Raw genomic sequence first — 16,950 nt, 5'->3', positions numbered from 1 at the left:
CATACTGTATCCATTATTTTAGTATGTGAATGAAGTCTGTATAGTAAGTATTATTTAGAAGGTGAAATTCTCCACATATTTTGAAATCTGCTTTCCATGTAGTTCTTACTCGTGTCTGTGCTTTGCCTGGAATTGCAGCTGATGTGGCATTGAGGTAGTAGCAACAAGTCCATTTCCAGGGGTTTTGTTTGTACAGAAAAGGGTTGGTAAATGTTGTAACTTTTTTCAATATGTTGCCAAAACCATAACTAATCAAACCCCTGTAACTAAGTAATTTATTAGAGTTGGCCGTATTTAAAGTATGGGAATTTATCAGACCATGTGCTAAAATGGCAAGGGTTTATGGCACAGTGTCAACAAAAGGTGGGAGAGAAAGGGAAGGAGGGAGGGAGGGATGGATGTAGTCTCCAAGCCACTCCCAACGTGACAGGCACAGTAATTGGAACTTCGGTTTATTTATTTTTTTTTCATAGAAATACTGGAATTTTTTGCTGATTCTTTTAACAGCTGTGGTCTGCCAGTTGAGGGACACAGAAGGTGGAGAAAGCTAGTGGATTGGTCTTGGTCAGAAAGACTGGTTAAAAGCAAGGTATTGAGGGATCTAGCTGATCCTGAGTTAAATAATGTGTCTGCTGATACAGTAAACAAGATAGGTAATTTGTCGTAATTATAGCATTTAGGATGACTCTTTGGAAGCTCTCTAGATGATACTGATCTTGTGACAAAGGTGGAGGTTACCTGGTCAAAAGTAACAGGGAAAAAAATAACTTTTGGGTTGGTGGGTTGTGGGTTTTTTTCTCCTTAATTACCCTTTCTGTAGTGACATAATACTGAAATTTGCTCAGATATATTCTAAGAAGTTAGCCCCCCACCGTATTTAATATAGTACAAAATTCAGCCTTGTTGCTCTGTGGGAAACCAATTTCTATGTCCTTGAAGTTGACTAGAAATATTGTTTACAAGACTTTTAACTGTGCTAGGGCTGATCTCAAGTTATATTTGCAAGAGAGGATGTAAATACAGCTGTCCTTTTATTTTTTTCTGATCTAACTTTTGCTGGCTTGTGATCCCTCATTATTGACTTTTGAAGTAGTTTGTCTTGAATTGTAGAATGAGAATTGATTTTCAAATTGATTAGACTGTGGGTATGATGACATTAGATGGCTTCACCATGTAACTTAAGCAGTGGCTAGACAATGAGAAGCATTGATTCTCTGGCATTTCCCTCAAATCTAGGTTTGCTGTAAAACTGTCATCAGCAAAGTGATCAGGGTTAAGTGTAATGCCCTTCTCTCCAACTGTGGCAAACTCCTTTTGGCATGTCTCAGTCTAAAGCCAAGCATTTTATGTAGTTTAGGGGATGGGTGAAAGTACTTCTTGTTGTCTTTGTGATGGAGCAGAAGAACAGTACTCAAGTTACCTGTTCTCCTGGATCCACTCTGAGTGCTTCAGTGCTTTGCAGGAAAAGGAGTATCAGTAACATTGGGTGAAGGTATGAAAAATCCACCCTTTCTACACTGTTTCTCTTGTCTTAGTGGTTTATATAACAGTTGAACAGAGAGACTCTTATTTAAATACTTGTTTGGACATTGGAGACATTTTCTCCACTATATTGTATTGTAACAAGTTTGGAGAATGATGATATTGTAATGTGTTAGGGCAGTGCTGATTATCGAGCCCCTAGAAGTAATCTCTGCTAAATGGTATATTAGATCAATAGTTTACTTCAGAGATACAGCTTTTCTGATAAGCAGCGTGGATCCATTTTTATACTGAATTAGGGTCTGGACTTGTTTAAATTATTGTGTTGATGTCAGTACTAGTCACATCAGTGGGACTTTTCTTTGTAGGCATGCCTTAAGTGAAGGGTTGTTTGGGCTTTATTTTCATTTTTAACAAGAAGAAAATAGGAAAGATTGTTAATTGGATTTTAAATTGGATTTTCATAGCTGGTCTGCAAACTCACATTATCTTGCATCACTGAATTAATCTTCCAGGACAAGACCAAAAAAATGTACTTTTCTGCTTTAAAAGTATTTGATGTTTGATGAGCTTTCTCTGTAATTAAATTGTTTAATGCCTAGCACATAATGCCATGCCCATATTTTGCTTCTGTGTGACCCGTAGTCAGGTGTTTTATCTTCCTTTTGTTCACCAACAGGGAATAAGGTATTTTCTTTCCTCATATCCTCCTTGCTTCCCTAGACAGCCTGGTAGTTTGGCCTGTATGAAATAATTCCTTCTCCGCAGGAATGTGGTGTATTTATTTACACAGTAGCCTGCATCAGCTGTAGCAGAGGCCTTTGGACAGAACATGATCCCAGATTTCTATTATCATTTGGACACTGTGTTGTGTGTGGTGGTATTACTTTTATGGATGTAAAGATCTTGAACTTGTCATAAACTTTATAAACAACTAAAAGGCTCATGTTATTAAGTGTATCTTGCATTCAGATGCAACAAATAGGTTTTTAAATGTCTCTTAAATGCTTTCTTCTATACTGTGTTAAATTACTTGCCAAATTCTTCTACTTTGAGACATTGTAGTAAGGAATTATTGTTCCTGGTAATGGATAGCAGAGCAGTCTATTCACTTGGAGCTTAAAGGGAGTGGTTCAGTTAGCTGGTGGCTACTGTGCTCCTTTTGGCCCTTACATTTGTGTGTGTGAAGTAGAGATGAAATTCTAAGTGACTTTGTTTAAAATGTTGTTGAGAGATCTTTGAATCCCAAGGGAAATAAGTTGTTCTTAGCAAGAACTGTTTTTAGACATAAATTATTTTGCAAAAAGGGTATATATACTTACAGCTGGGACAGTGCCTGTGTGAGAGATGCAGTAGGAGTTTTAAGTCCATGTGATGTTGCAAAGAATGATTCAAATGTTTAAACAGAAGACAGCAGATGGAAATTTGCTGACTTCTGGTGATAAAAGGATCTGATGAAATACTACTTCTCCCCAGATATTTTTGCAAAAGGAGTTGTCATTTAATTTCCACAAGGGAAAGGCAAAAAGGAGAGATTCTGAGCTTGGGTGGCTGTTGTGACATATTAATGTCAGATCTAATATCATTTTTAATACTGTGACAATGTTCTAACTTGAAAGACTTTTCTGCAGCCTTGCTGGACAACACAGTATTTCACATTTGGAGCTAAGATTCTGTTTTGCAGCCCCTCAGTTCAGAGACTTGAAGAAGAGATTACTTGAAAACCTGTTTATGCTTAAGATTCAGAGAAGCTTTTGGCCAGTTGATCATATGGCTGAACAAAGTATGGTCCATGTTTTAACAATCTTGACATGTTCTGCCCTCGTTAACTCAAATGGTTCAGATTTTGCATGTCAGACTTGAGTAGAAAGCATGTGCTTTCTGATACTTGAAATACGCTATTTATCAAAATGTATGCAATTTGCGTAATGGATGGAGGTGGACAGCCTATCCATTGGCTTTCCATGATTGTTTTGGCACACAGAATGGAAGCTGGTCTCTTCTGCTCTGCTTTCATTTGTCGGTACACCAAATCTACTCTGATGCTCTGAGCTGCTCATTAGGATCTTCTGTGGGTGTGTTTACTTCTCCACACCAGTGCATTTCCACTTCAAGGAACATGCAGATGTCTACAGTTGAATTGGTGTTTGATTCCTCAGACTGACTCAGAGTCTTTCTGTTGAATTCCCAGATGCTTTTCCCATTTCCTCAATCACTTCCTCTGCCTCACTTCCATCTCTCTGTCTCCAGCTCTTGCAGCAGGACACCGTTGGCTCTAGAGGCACAGCACAGTGCCTGAGATGTTGCTTGGTGTAGCTTTGCATTCTCTCCTGTCTGCTCTAATATTTCTTGGTAAAAGACTTTCATTGAATGATACTGTATCTCCTACACTGTGAGTAGTGTGGCCCATCCAGGCTGCTGAGCTGAGCTGCCTTTTGCCATTTTTGCTTTTAAAATAATGTTACTGTTTGACATGTGGAATCCCAGGGTAGCCTGCTATTTCTCCTGAGATCTCCTGAGATGTTTGTAGAAAACCCTCTTGGAAATGTTGCACAGGATCACAAAATATTAAGCAATCAGTGTCTAGGCCACTTACTAATTGTCTGCATTATACCAGAGTTTGTATTGCTTACAGGGTTTTTGTTATTGTTCTTTGGTCCCACAGTGGAAGGTGTAGAAGTAGTAGCACTTCTTCACATCAGCTTCCATATTTACATCACTTCACTCGCTGTCCAGTTATGCATCCTTGTAAGAATTTATCATATTTCACAGAGGTTCGGGCCCTTAATAGATTCCTGCAGAACAGAAAAAGATTCCACGAAGTATGCTAGCATATACTCAAATGTCTTTGGAACTTAATTTGAACATGTGTATTCTCAAACAGTATGTCTTGTAAATATTTGGTATAGACAGAATCTACTTGTTTTTATCCTTCACAGTATCACACTTCATATGGCTTTTCTTGTAACAGACAGGAGTTGTCTCTGCCATTGATTTTGCTGAAGTATGATGATACAATGAGTATAAAGGGCTGTGAGCATTTGACTGAAATCTTAATTTTCTTTATCTTGTTGACCATTGATCATACTTCTGTTGTCTGATCAATGTTGATATTCAGAAATTACATTTTCATTTTGATTTTAAGTCTGGTGCTTAGGTGATCTTAGGTTCTAGAGGATTTCTTCCAAATATTTCCATTTGTTTTCATTCCAAAGAAGGTTGTATTTTCTATGTTGGATTTGTGATTATTTTTTTCCTAACGTTTCCAGATAGGCCAGTTTGAATTTCTACCACAGCAGTAATCTTAGTTTCAGCTAGTGCAGTTTTAATGTTTTGGATTTTACTGTTCTTTCCTCATTGTCTTGTTCTTCCCTTTGCTTTTTCCAGTATTTTATCAGCCAGAGATACTGGGACCTTCTGGTCAGCATTGTTCATTTCCTGGATAAAGTGCCTCCTCTGATAACTTATGAAATCTGATCTATCTGCAGGTATTCAGTAAGAACTATGAGAATTTAAAATTATCTTCTTCTGAAGCTATTGCTTCTTTTCAGATTTAGCTTGTATTTCATCATGCTTCAGGACTGTTCCTTCTGAGCTCAAGCTGAGTTTACTGTGCCCACTTCAGTCCAAGAAATTGATTTAATTGATTCAGTTTACAGTAATTTTTCTTAGGTTGGCAGTGGTGATGCTCAGAGGTTTTTTTCTGTTTTGTTGCATTTTGTTGGGTTTTTTTTCTTAATTTTCTTATGCTTACTTGATTCGTTCTTTCATCTTACACAGTTTATCTGAATCTTATGTTGATGCAGATACAGTTTTAAATTTTCCTTTTGGATGAAATCTATTAAATTTGCTTATGCTACTCTGACAGACTGGGATACTTAAAAATAATTAGTTGTGAGTGAAGTTCAGGGACTTCTCTGCTGTTTTGGTCTGTGATACTTGATTATGCTTTTCCGAAGTTTTTTTTTTTACAAACTTATGAGTCATTATTTGTATCACACCTAGAAGGCATATGATAACTTCATCTATATTTTTCTCACTGTTTCTCCATAATCTCATATAATCTGGTGTGACTGATATGTAGTATAAAATTTATTTTTTCAGTAGTGTGAGATAAGTTGCTTGGGGTTTTGTCTAAATATCAGTTTTCTCTGTGTTGTAAGCCTTCATGTACTTGTAACTGTGGCATGTCCAGTCAGTGCTCATCTCTTTTTGTGTGCTTCAGCTTAGCAGAAGTTACAAAAGGTTGTAAAAGCTGAAAGTCTCAACCCAACCAGATTTAGCTTCAAGATACAGATTTTTTACAGCGATGGTCATGAGTTGTTCAGACGCCTTGACAAGAACAGCTGATCCCTTTTAAATTAACATATTTGGAAGATAATCTGATTCAATCACAAGTGTTAAACTTGAAGGGCAGATGAAAGCTTTATTGTTTGTTGCTGCTTTATCCCTTGATAATCAAGACAGATATCACATTGACCCTTCCCAAGCTTTTTTTTTTAAATATTAGTGGTTAGTTTTTCAGTCTTCTCTCATTTCATCAGCCTGAAGGCAGAAAAAGTAAGTACTGGTTTTGTTCCTTTCTTACTCAATGTCAGTAGTGACAATTCTTCCTCAGAATCAGTTTCACTGAGCATGTTTGAAAACTCCTGGGCAAAGGAAAGAGTGTCTGGATAAATCAGTGCTCTATAGAACTGTGTTCAGAGGAAGAGAGAGCAGCAAAGGCAGACATTGGGGAAAATGTAACAAATCCAAATTTCTTAATTATTTAAGAAATACATCTATTTAAGAAATAGATATAAATATTAATTTCTTGGTTGATTAAAGAATATTGTCATAAGTTCAGAGGAAGAATTTGGTTTTCTTGATACCACATTAGATGCCTATATAAGTCACATGAGAAGACAGGAAATAAGTCATTTAGAGGTCATTTTAGCTTCATTTATATGAATGAACACCTATTAAAAAAGTGTAGCCCTTCATGAAGTATTGAGGGCAGTGTTCAAAATGAAGGGGTTATATTCTTACTTTTGTGGGTATTATTGCCAGTATTGGAGGTTTAACACTCAATTATTTTTGTGTGGTGTATAATATTTTCAATTTATATAGGCTTTCCTGTGAAATTAAATCAAGTAGAATTGACCCTCCCCCAGACAAAAGGATTTGTCTGTACTATTACCTGTGGAGTTCAGGTTGTTGCTCTAGGTTGGGTTTTGACAGACAAGTAATGGGATGATCCCATCCTGTAATAATAAATGAGAGAACTAATCACATAAACTGACTTGGGAAGGAATGGAAGAGTGATGATTCATTACCGTTACTATGAAAAACAATACCTTGTGCTGTATGCTTTAGTTATGTGTTGCTAGGAGTAACTGATTTTATAGGTCAGGAAGGAACACTTAAACTTTAGGAAGAGTTTATTCATTGTCCATTAAATCAATATAAAACTGAATACTCACAGTGTAAATATGGCTTAAAATCAACCCTATTGATTGAAGCTTTCTTGGAAATCAGCTGACATCTACAATCTAAATAGGTGCCGTGGGTGTTTCAGGTTTATGACAGGAGCTCCTGATGTGTCCACCTCACTTTAGTGGGAAGAGGAGTCATCAGCACACTTTACTGACAACCTTTTAAGCAGTATGTTTTTGATTCAGCATTGGAATGTCACAGGGCCTGTTTTGAAAAATTCTTGCTTGTGACATGTGACATTCAAAGTTTTCCTGGTTGTGTTGAGCTCCTACACAAATTGGCTGTTGACATCCATGAGACTGAGTGATAGCTCATGAGCTTGACTCCAAGAGTCACAGTCTGACCTGTATTACATCTCAGTTCTTTTGAAAGGTATTATTTTGTATTTACTCTGTGTGCTAAAAGCATGTATGCTCTTTGTTTAGACATTTTTAGATAAAAATCTTCTAAAAAAAGGTATTTTGAGGTATGGATTCATGTCAAACTGGAAGGAGGATGAGGCTGGGCAGGGCTCTTCTCCCGGGAGCCATGTGAATAACATGTTTGTACTCTGGCAAGCTGGGCGAAGGGAGGGCACAGCAGTCAGTGGCCCTTCAGCTCGAGGCAAGGTATGACATAAGTTGCCTGTGTCACGGAAGAATGGATGTGTCACAGGTCCCTGGTGTGTGCTGAAAGCACCTCTACTCCGAGGTTAGTTAGAGATGACTAGGAAGCATTACTGTCTGATACCATCCCAAGCTTTTTGGTGCTTGCTGTATAACAAAGCCATGGCTGCTGGTAATTCTTAAGCTTTGAAGTGTCATTATTTATTGTAATTTGTTGGCTCCAGTGTTTTAATGATGTGCACTAGAGGCAATGTATCATCCAGATCCTCGCTCTTGAATATCTAATCCAATCTACTTTGAACAGGTAAAGCACAAAAGCTCTCAAATATTATATTGCTGTGAGGGGCACTGTAGAAGGGTGATAAAGAATACTTAGTCTTTATTTTTTTAATTGAGAACATGGCTTTCTGTGGAAGAGGTTTGTCATAAGAAAATCCTTTGCTAATAAAGAGTTTGTTCATGTGTACCGTGCATAAACTTGCTTTTTCTTTAAAAGCACCAGTAACTGATATTTTACAAAGACACTTGCAAATTATTATGAAAGGTAAAAGAAAGAAAAGAGAGAGAAATATTCCTGCAGCAAAGATCTGTGCCATGGATATCCAAATAGTCACAGATGTTGTGATTTACAACAGGTATTCGACTCTATGTACTCTGAGGTATGCATGCTTAAAATGTACCAGGTTGATTTCTACAGGTCTTTGCTTGATTTGATTACTGTTTGTGGGTAGTTTGTAATCAGTCTAGACTGTAAGCCATCTGGAATACTGGTCTCCAAGTATCAAGGACTGCAGTGGTGCTTGGAAGAATCTCAACTGGCTGAAGCTATTGGCTTAGTTTTCAAACCAAGATGACCTACCTTTCTGAGAAATGCCCTTTGGTGAGATAGGAATAATTTGTGAAGGGGGTCTGTGTTATGGAGGAGGTCAGGCTTCATGTGGTCATAATCCCTTCTAGCAAACAAAACACGTTGAAAATTGATTGCTGTTGTAAGGATACAAGTAGAGCACAACAGAAATTAATTAATGAATAAAGACTACTAATCTGTACTTTCTGCAACAGTTATAGGCTCCCCCTCCAGTTTATGATTAAATGTGAGCCACCACTGAATGTAGTCAAAGAAGTAAAATGTAGTGTGATTTCTTCCTTCAGCACAAAGTGCATTGAGTAACTGAACCTCTTTTCCAGTAATTCCCTCTAGTGCATTATATGTCCTTCCAGCAACACGATGCAAGAGCATCATGCAAGAGCATGAGGGCCAAGGCCTCAGCCAGTTGTGGCTTTGTATTCCCTGGTTCCAGATATTATATATCATTATTTTTCCTCTGCTAATGCCTATGTTTTTTGCCTATGCCAGAAAAGAAAGAGAATACTGGTCAATCTTCTGGACCTTTGCTTTAGAATTCAAGTTTGCAAAAGAGGAACCTGACTTTATTAAAAAGTTGAATCAAGCAAAGTGAAGGCATTATCCCTCTCTTTTTCCCTCCTGGCCCATGTATAGGTATGGTTGCTTTAGAAATTTGGCACGTGTATGTGATAGGACTGTTCATACATAAATGGTTACCCATACTTGAGTGCCTTCAGGATTGGGGCTCCCATCAATTAGCCAGATGCTAATCCTACAAATTATACCGTGTGCTTTAAACTTCCTCTCATGAAAACCTCTTGCTTCAACAAGGGCTTGCAGATTTAGTATTCGTACACTGGAAATTTCTCCCCTTATTTCATTATGCAGTCAGAAACCTGATGAAAGAATGGGAAAAAAATTTGCAATTGGTATAGTCATGTGGTTTGATGCCAGGGTAATTCACTGGCTCTTGCCCAAGGGCCAATCTAAAATAAGGAATATGATTCTTTGTTGCCTGTTCTGTTTCTATAGAAACTCAGTTACTTAATCGTGTCTGAAAAGGTACTTGCTACATGAAGAATTAATGAACTAATGAACAGTATTAAAACAGTACTAAAATTCTCCTTTTTTTTTTTTTTTTTTTAAATTTTCATTTCTACTTCATGTAGAAAATCCTCAGATTATCGGTATGAATAGCTGTGATTTCAGTCTGGTTGCATCACATGTCTGCATTGCAAAAACACCCAACCAAACAACAAATACCAAACCCAAAACAACCAACACTGACCTAACAACACAAAAAGGAGCAGTTCATGAAGGAGAGCAAGCAGGTGCAGCTTCATGATTGCATGAGTTTTCATGTTACAAAAATATACTTTTTTTTTAATATCACACGTATCATCTGTAAAAACAGCTATTGCATGATAAAAGTAAAATGTTACTGATAAACTGTCAGTTGCAATTGTCTTGGTAAGCTTGGATTTGAATTTCCATGCAATCTGGAATTCTGTCAATTTTCTTCCTTTAACCTCCTCACTACATGGTTATTTTTTCAACCTATTTACTGAAAAGCCCCATACCAACTCCTACATACTCCACCGTTGGAAAGTATTCTTTGTTTCCTTTCCTTTCCTACCTCCCATCTGTTGTTTCAGTCACTGCTGGCTTCTTATTTTGTTGGTGGTTTTCTTTTCATAGTGCTCTCCACATTTCTTAAATACATTGCTCTGTCTTACAGTGTTTGGTGACACAGGGGTAGGGGGATGTTCCTCTCCTGTCTACCATATCCAGGGGAGAAGAAGGTAGGATGGGAAGTTCCTTTGAAGCTGATGTTGCTGTACAAATCAGTAGGTTTGTTCTGACTTCTTGATTTTACCTGCATATCCCAGTTTTTACAGCGCTCCAAGAACTAGGGGCAGAATTGTTTGGCAAGACCACCCACATGCCAGTGAATTTGGAAAGACAGCAGGAAGAAAGAAACAAGCAAATTTTTAAAGAATACAGGAAATGAACAGTGTTTTTGTATCTCAGAGAAGATTGCATTTGGCCAGCATACAACTTTATTTAGATATTACATCATGCCTATTGCATATTTATTACTGTCAGTAGACATGTGAAGCTGAAAAGCACAAAGAAGAGATTGCTGTATTCGCAGCAAACCCAGATGAGGAACAGTGTATTGTCTGGCTTGGTCCCCACTCCAGTTGAGCAGTACTGGCAGCTTTACGTGTTTGAGGTTTTTACCCTTGGTTGAAGTGACATGTGCTTTCTGGGCCAGGGCTATACTGCATTTATGAAGCTCAGATGGAAAGAAAAATAAAAATAATTAAAGGTACATTTAACCTACTTCATTCTCCTGAGTTTGAATGGAGCCAGGTTATATCTAGGATGGGTGGTGGAGAATGTTCAGAGGCAGCTTGTAAGTGTACAGCCAGTAATCAAAATGTGTGAGAGATGAGGAGCAACTAAAGCCAGTGAGACTAGTCTACACTGGGATATTTTACATTCATATTTTGTGTTTGTATTCTGTAATTGTCAGCTTTTTAGCACACCTCACCCCTGATGCTGTGCCCAGGCTTGTTTCTCATGTGTTGCAGAATTCTTGGATTAAGAAGGTGGTGCATGTTAGTTCATCATTCAGAAAGATAACAGTTGATCTGACCTGAGAAGATCTGTTTAAAACAAAATAAAAGAGAATGGGGGAAATACAAAATCACTGATAGGTGGGGTATTTCTTAGTATCAGTTTAAGTTCAGATTTGAGGGATCTACCGAAATGGAAAAGGGGTACTGCTTTTATATCTTTACGATGCACGGCACAAATCAGAAAGAAGAACAGCAAGGGAACCAGTATTGTGTATACCAGTTACAACAGCAAAATGAGGAACTAATAAAACTATAACAGTAAAAAATGCACATGTGAGACTTGAAAGGAGAAGAGAACTTTAACAAGAGAGTTTTAAAGTGGTTTTGGTGCATGCAGTTTATTTCAACTGTTTAGAAAAAAACCCTAATTTCTACTCCAATGAATATTTTCACCAAAAAACAATCTGTGAAAGTTCATCCATTTGTTGTTTATATATTTCAAATTTTTTTTCAAACAGTTGAAACAATTTGCTGAGAACTTCAATGTGAAAATTTAAATATGACATTGCTGCAGGGGAGATGAACATTCCATGTGGAGCTGAAAAGGGGGAAAACTTTTACACAGTTTAAAAATAATTTTTTAACTAATATATTAGTTAAAATAAAACTAAATTTTAGTTTATTTTTTAAAATAAATTTTCTCTTCTTGCAGAGAGTTTGGGGGCTTAGAGTTTTGTTTTATGTGTAGTTTATTATAAAAATAGGATTTGTGGAAATATAGTTAGGAGTTAATGGTAGCTTTTGGTATGTGACTGTTGGTGGCTCTTTCCATAGCAAAGAATTTTCAAAGCTACTTCTGGAAAACAGTATGGCTTTGTCTTTCCTCAGTATCCTTTCATCTGAAAAACAGCTTGACTCTTAAGGCATTTTTATCCTTCATACCCTAAATAATCAGACTGTAAAGTAGCACAATTATTTTTGTTGGAAGACTTTAGTTTTACCTAGCTGACATTCAAGTTTTGAACCTTTATGAGGTGTATTGTCTGGGATTTCTTGTTGGTGTTGCAGGAGGGTTTGTAGTTGGTAGGTTTTTACTGCTGAGGGCTCCAGCATTATATGAAAGACAGGAAAGAACTAATCAACTTTTAAACATGATTTTATAACACATATTTTATAAAAAACTACCTCCTGCTTTGCTTCAATTTGCCTGTATTTATGCTAGCATTTATGTATGTTAAAAGAGTTGAAGTCTTGTTTAAGCTGAAGATATTTCCCTTTTAAATTACTCTTCCTCTTCACAGCATGAGACAACAAGCGTGAGGATGAATATGTAGATCTGCATTTTGCTGTGGAGGGTGAAATGGAATGGGGAGGGACTGCAAATCCCTCTCCTGTGGGGTCTTGAATTTACCATTGTCACTGTCGGACACGAAATGAGTCACATGGACCCAGCTCGAGGTGTGGTGAAAGAAGAAGAAATGTTTATTTGTTCTTTCATTATTTTTAGGTTTTCAACCACGACCAGGGATTCGATAGTCAGGTTAATACCTTCCCTACCTCACTGGCCGTGAGAGACGTCCATCAAAAGGCATATCTTTAATGGAATGTATAAACACCTATGTTTATAGTTACTTTCCTGGGAAAGTGGCTGGAAATTATGAAAACAATATCGAAAGGCTTGATTCTCAGGATGACATACCGTCACGGTGTATTCATCAGAATTTCCTCTTCCATAGGTCTCCTTGTCGGTACTCTTGATGTTGTGTTGGACTCCAGTGCCAGAGTGGCACCATATCGAATCCTCTACCAAACACCAGACTCCTTGGTCTACTGGACCATTGCCTGTGGTAAGCACAAATGCACTGACATGTGGATTTTTATTCTTCCTGGATACTGTGTCACATAGTATAATAAGAGAGCATCCTTCCTGCTGAACACAGTTATCCCAGGACAAACAAATGGATGAAAACCTGCTGTAGTGGTAAAATTCAGTGGCACCAGAGTTTCTGATAGTCAGATTTTGAATGCCAGCATGGAGGGGTATGTTATGCACAATGACTGAATTAAGCCAGAAACGGTCATGGAGCAGGCACGAAACATCTCTATTTCCCACTTTTCTTCTCGCAGCTGTGTTTCCAGACCAGCAGTACCCATCCCTCCTTCTTGCATGCTCTTCTCGGTGCCCAGGACTCACTCCTACAGCACTTCTAAGCAGCATTTCTGGGTGATGGGGTGTCTTTAAAGAGGATGGTGGGAGGAGTACCTGTATTATAGCACCCCAGTTACTCATACAGGGCACCTGGCTTCCCTTGGTATGGTAACCAGGAAGAAAGTGCAGCCCTAGCACTCGTGTGAATACTGAGTAGCAAACAGTGAGACATATCCTGTCTCCTCCGGGATAAATACCATCTACATCCCAGGGATGCCCTGCCTCCTGGATATTTATTTTAGGCAGTGTGTGTTCTTTCTAAATATGATGTAGTTAGTATTCAGCAAGATGGTAGCTAGGTTAAAGTTAACTACAGAAGTGTTTGTTCCTACACAGATGCAACAACCTTTAAGAATTTTGGTCTTTAACGCTCCAGCTTGGACAGATCTAGCAGTAAGACTGCTCCTTTTGTCATTATAGTAGTGAAAACAGTTGAGTTGATATTTTTGTATATTAAATAGGATTTTTGCATGTATCAGATCTTTTACCAAATACTTATTTCTGTAGTCAGGTACCTATTGCAAGTAACATGAAACAGAATGGAGTTAGTCTCTGGTTCTGTCTGCTGTCTCTGAAAATAGTGTCTGGAGTTAAATGCAGAAAACCCAGGTCATTTAGCTTGGACTGGTCAAGCTTGTCAGGTCAGATCATTAGTTTCATAGTATTGCTTTTCAGTCTTAGCAAATGGAAACTTCTCAGTGCACCTCCTCCAGCTCAAAAGTTTCACTGGCAACAAAGTTTTGGCCAACAGCCAAAACTGTTAATTTGAAAAAGAATTGAGAGGAGAGAACAAATGGAGATGTGCATACACACCTATCATTTCTTTAATGGCCTGGTAACCTCCAGTACCCCCACTGATGCCTGACATTCAAAAATACTGGTTAATGATGCTATAGTCTTCCTGACTAACTGTGTCAACTAACACTTCACTAGTGCCCATTCTCCCAATCTAAATTCGACATTTGGATTATTTGGATAGCTTTTCCTCCAGACAAATACCCTCTTGGGAGGAGAAGAGAAGGAAGAACAGATGAAGGTTTGCTATCGATACGATAACTTTAGTTCAAACCAGGCTCTGTTCTTAGGAGCATATGACTTCTGTGTTTGGCAAAGGTGATATCAAAGCTGTGTCACCTTCTGAATCCAACAGGAAGTTTTGCTAATAGCTCTTATTAGCACAGTTATTTCTTACTGTTTTTGATTGCAGCAAACTTTAAAGAAGGCATCAGTTCAAACAACCTTTTTCCCTTCTACACCTGTTAGTACTAACTCCCTAAAGATTTTAAAATTCATATTATTTAGCTTTAGTGAGAGCTAATATTAAAACCAGATATTAGCAAAGTTGTCAATGTTATGAAGTTTGTTCCCAAATCTGCATTTAACAGCATGATTTTTACTGTCATCTACTCTGCTATGACCATAAGTAATGCATGTCAGCTTTCCATGCGTATCAGAAGAGAAAGAATGGCAAAAGTACTTGCCTGTATATTTATTATCATCCAGATGTCAGTGCACAGCAATTGGTAACTATCTCCTTCCAAAAACTTAAAGGGGGACAGCTGAGGCCACAAGTTTTCTTGCTATTTGCAGACTCCCTTTCAAAGAAAATAGCGTACCACAAAGCTCCCAACAAAATAGTGTTCCTTCAAAGACCCTTGTACTCTGCATGTATTCAGAAATTATTTGTAAGACTTTGGAAATAGGCCATATGACTTCTCTTTAGATTTTTTTTGCATGATACCTATAGATAATGACTGTCATTTTAATACCTACAGTGTGTCCTCAAGATAAGCAGGGGCATAAAGTGGAAGGCAGAGTTATGAGTTGCTGCCACAGAATAAATAAATGTACCATACACGTAGAAATTTACGGTCCTGCTGAACTGTGAGAATTTTGTTTTTCTTCTGAGAAAGATATTGTGGATTTTATGTAGAAGTACAGTACTCTGTCTACATTTAAGCTAGTATTAATTAGCATGCTCTTATATTATGAATCTTAGCTCTAATTGAAATTGCTAATGTAGTTAATGTATATATCTGGGATTCCATTTTGTGGAGTTTTTCTTGAATTTTTAGTCTCCTAATATCTAGTTGATGACTTAGTGGTTTTGGTTAAATTAAGAGACTGCAATAGCATAGTCACTTGAGGGCAATACTGTGGATCTTACAGGGAGGTAAAATTTTACAGAGAGCAAATAATTTGTCTATGCAACCTTGAAACTGAGCAGCCCAGTGTTCCCTAAGGCTCTGCAATGTGGTCATTTTATGAATTTGCAACTAAAGCAATTCCTTCTGAACTGATCAAGGGTTGTTAAAATTATGCAGATTACTAAGGGCTTTGGCTCCATTTAGCTATACAACTCTGATTTGTCCTGTGTTGTCCCTCCCCATTTTTTAAGGGTAGACTGCTGGATATTTGATACTTATAATCTCTTATTTTTACAGAAATTTGTATTTTTCTCTTCCTTCAGTAAAGAAATAATCTCCGTCTTCTCTAAGTAGCTATACAGAGTGCCTCAAAGAACTGCAATTGTTTCCTGATTTGTTTATGACATTTGGTCTTGCTCAGTACAAGAGTATTCTGAGAGTGAAAGTAATTCGGGGGTGGGGGATTGTCTGCTCTAAAATGACTGTTTAGGCAGATTTAGAGGTGAATTTTCTTGGATATTAACTCTACTGATCTAGGCTGTATGAGGATTCTGGCTGGTGAATTGGAAGCCTTATAGCTCTGGAGAGAAGTCTTGTTAACAGCCCTTTCTCCAGTGCAATGTTGGGTTTATTGAATTATATAGGAGAATTGTTATTTAGTTACTTTTCAAGAACAAGTGATGGTCTAGGAATGCAAAATGTTGTTCACAATCAGCCTTTCATATTGTAGTAGCCCTGATGTGTCCCATGCCAGTGTCCCCAGACAGTCTGCTCAGTGCTCAGCTTAAGGTGAAAATGGTGCTATATCTAAATTTTGCTTGGAAATGAGCAACTTTCCTAGATCCTTCTCCACCTATAAAATCAGTCATTCTTACAGTGGCTTTGTGTGTTTTTTCAGGTATAGGACTACTGTAGGGGTTTTGTGGTAATGGTAATTATATGTATTTCATGCAAGTTGCTATGTTGTAGCTATTTTTATTTTTATTTCCTGCCAGTTTTGAGGGCTCTGTATTTTGAAGTGCAGTGTTTTAACTGCTAAATTGAGTTTCTTCCCCTTCCCTGAGAGTCAGAGTTATTGCTTAATTTACCTTAAAGGCCAGTGATGGCAAAATGGTGAATACTTTTAATATGCAAAGATGGGCAAAAACTTTACAGCAACAGAGATAAAATAATCTGTATTTTAAAACATTGCAGCAAATGTGGATTTTAATCCTGAATGAACAAAGCAAAGAGAAAGACTTAGCTTGTGATGATGAATTGTTGAGAACTGGGGTGTAGGTTTTGCGCTGATTGTGTGATCTGCTGTAGGGTAAACTGGGAGAGTAAATAGTGAGATAATGGAGACAAAAAGCAGTGGAGAAAGAAAGAGATGTATTGTTACATCTGTAACAATAGTTGAGAATAATCAGCCAAAGCAGTTTCAGAAGTGATGAAAAATAATTGATGAACCACAAATCAGAAAGAGACAGCTTTAAGAAGTAGTTCATCATGATAGTGTGTCTGTACTGCTTGTCACTGCTCTTACAAGCTAAGCAATTTTTCTAATGACAGTTTAGTTTTATGTACATAGCTTATGCATTTCATCATTGATTTTTACAGC

General features: G+C 37.6%; 1 protein-coding gene across 4 annotated transcripts in view; it reads left to right on the top strand.

Moving 5' to 3' along the window:
- Nucleotides 1-16,950, top strand: part of TBC1D9 (TBC1 domain family member 9) — a 49,651-nt gene that overhangs the window by 1,856 nt on the left and 30,845 nt on the right. For all 4 annotated transcript variants that reach the window (XM_058838436.1, XM_058838437.1, XM_058838435.1 and 1 more), the window contains exon 2: nucleotides 12,731-12,841. In XM_058838436.1, the coding sequence (XP_058694419.1) occupies nucleotides 12,731-12,841 (111 nt within the window). The remainder of the gene's footprint in view (nucleotides 1-12,730; nucleotides 12,842-16,950) is intronic.

This window comes from Poecile atricapillus, chromosome 4 (assembly GCF_030490865.1).
Source record: "Poecile atricapillus isolate bPoeAtr1 chromosome 4, bPoeAtr1.hap1, whole genome shotgun sequence".
NCBI lineage: Eukaryota > Metazoa > Chordata > Aves > Passeriformes > Paridae > Poecile > Poecile atricapillus.
Note: the sequence above shows the minus strand (reverse complement) of the source record. Positions and strands in the feature narration are given on the sequence as shown.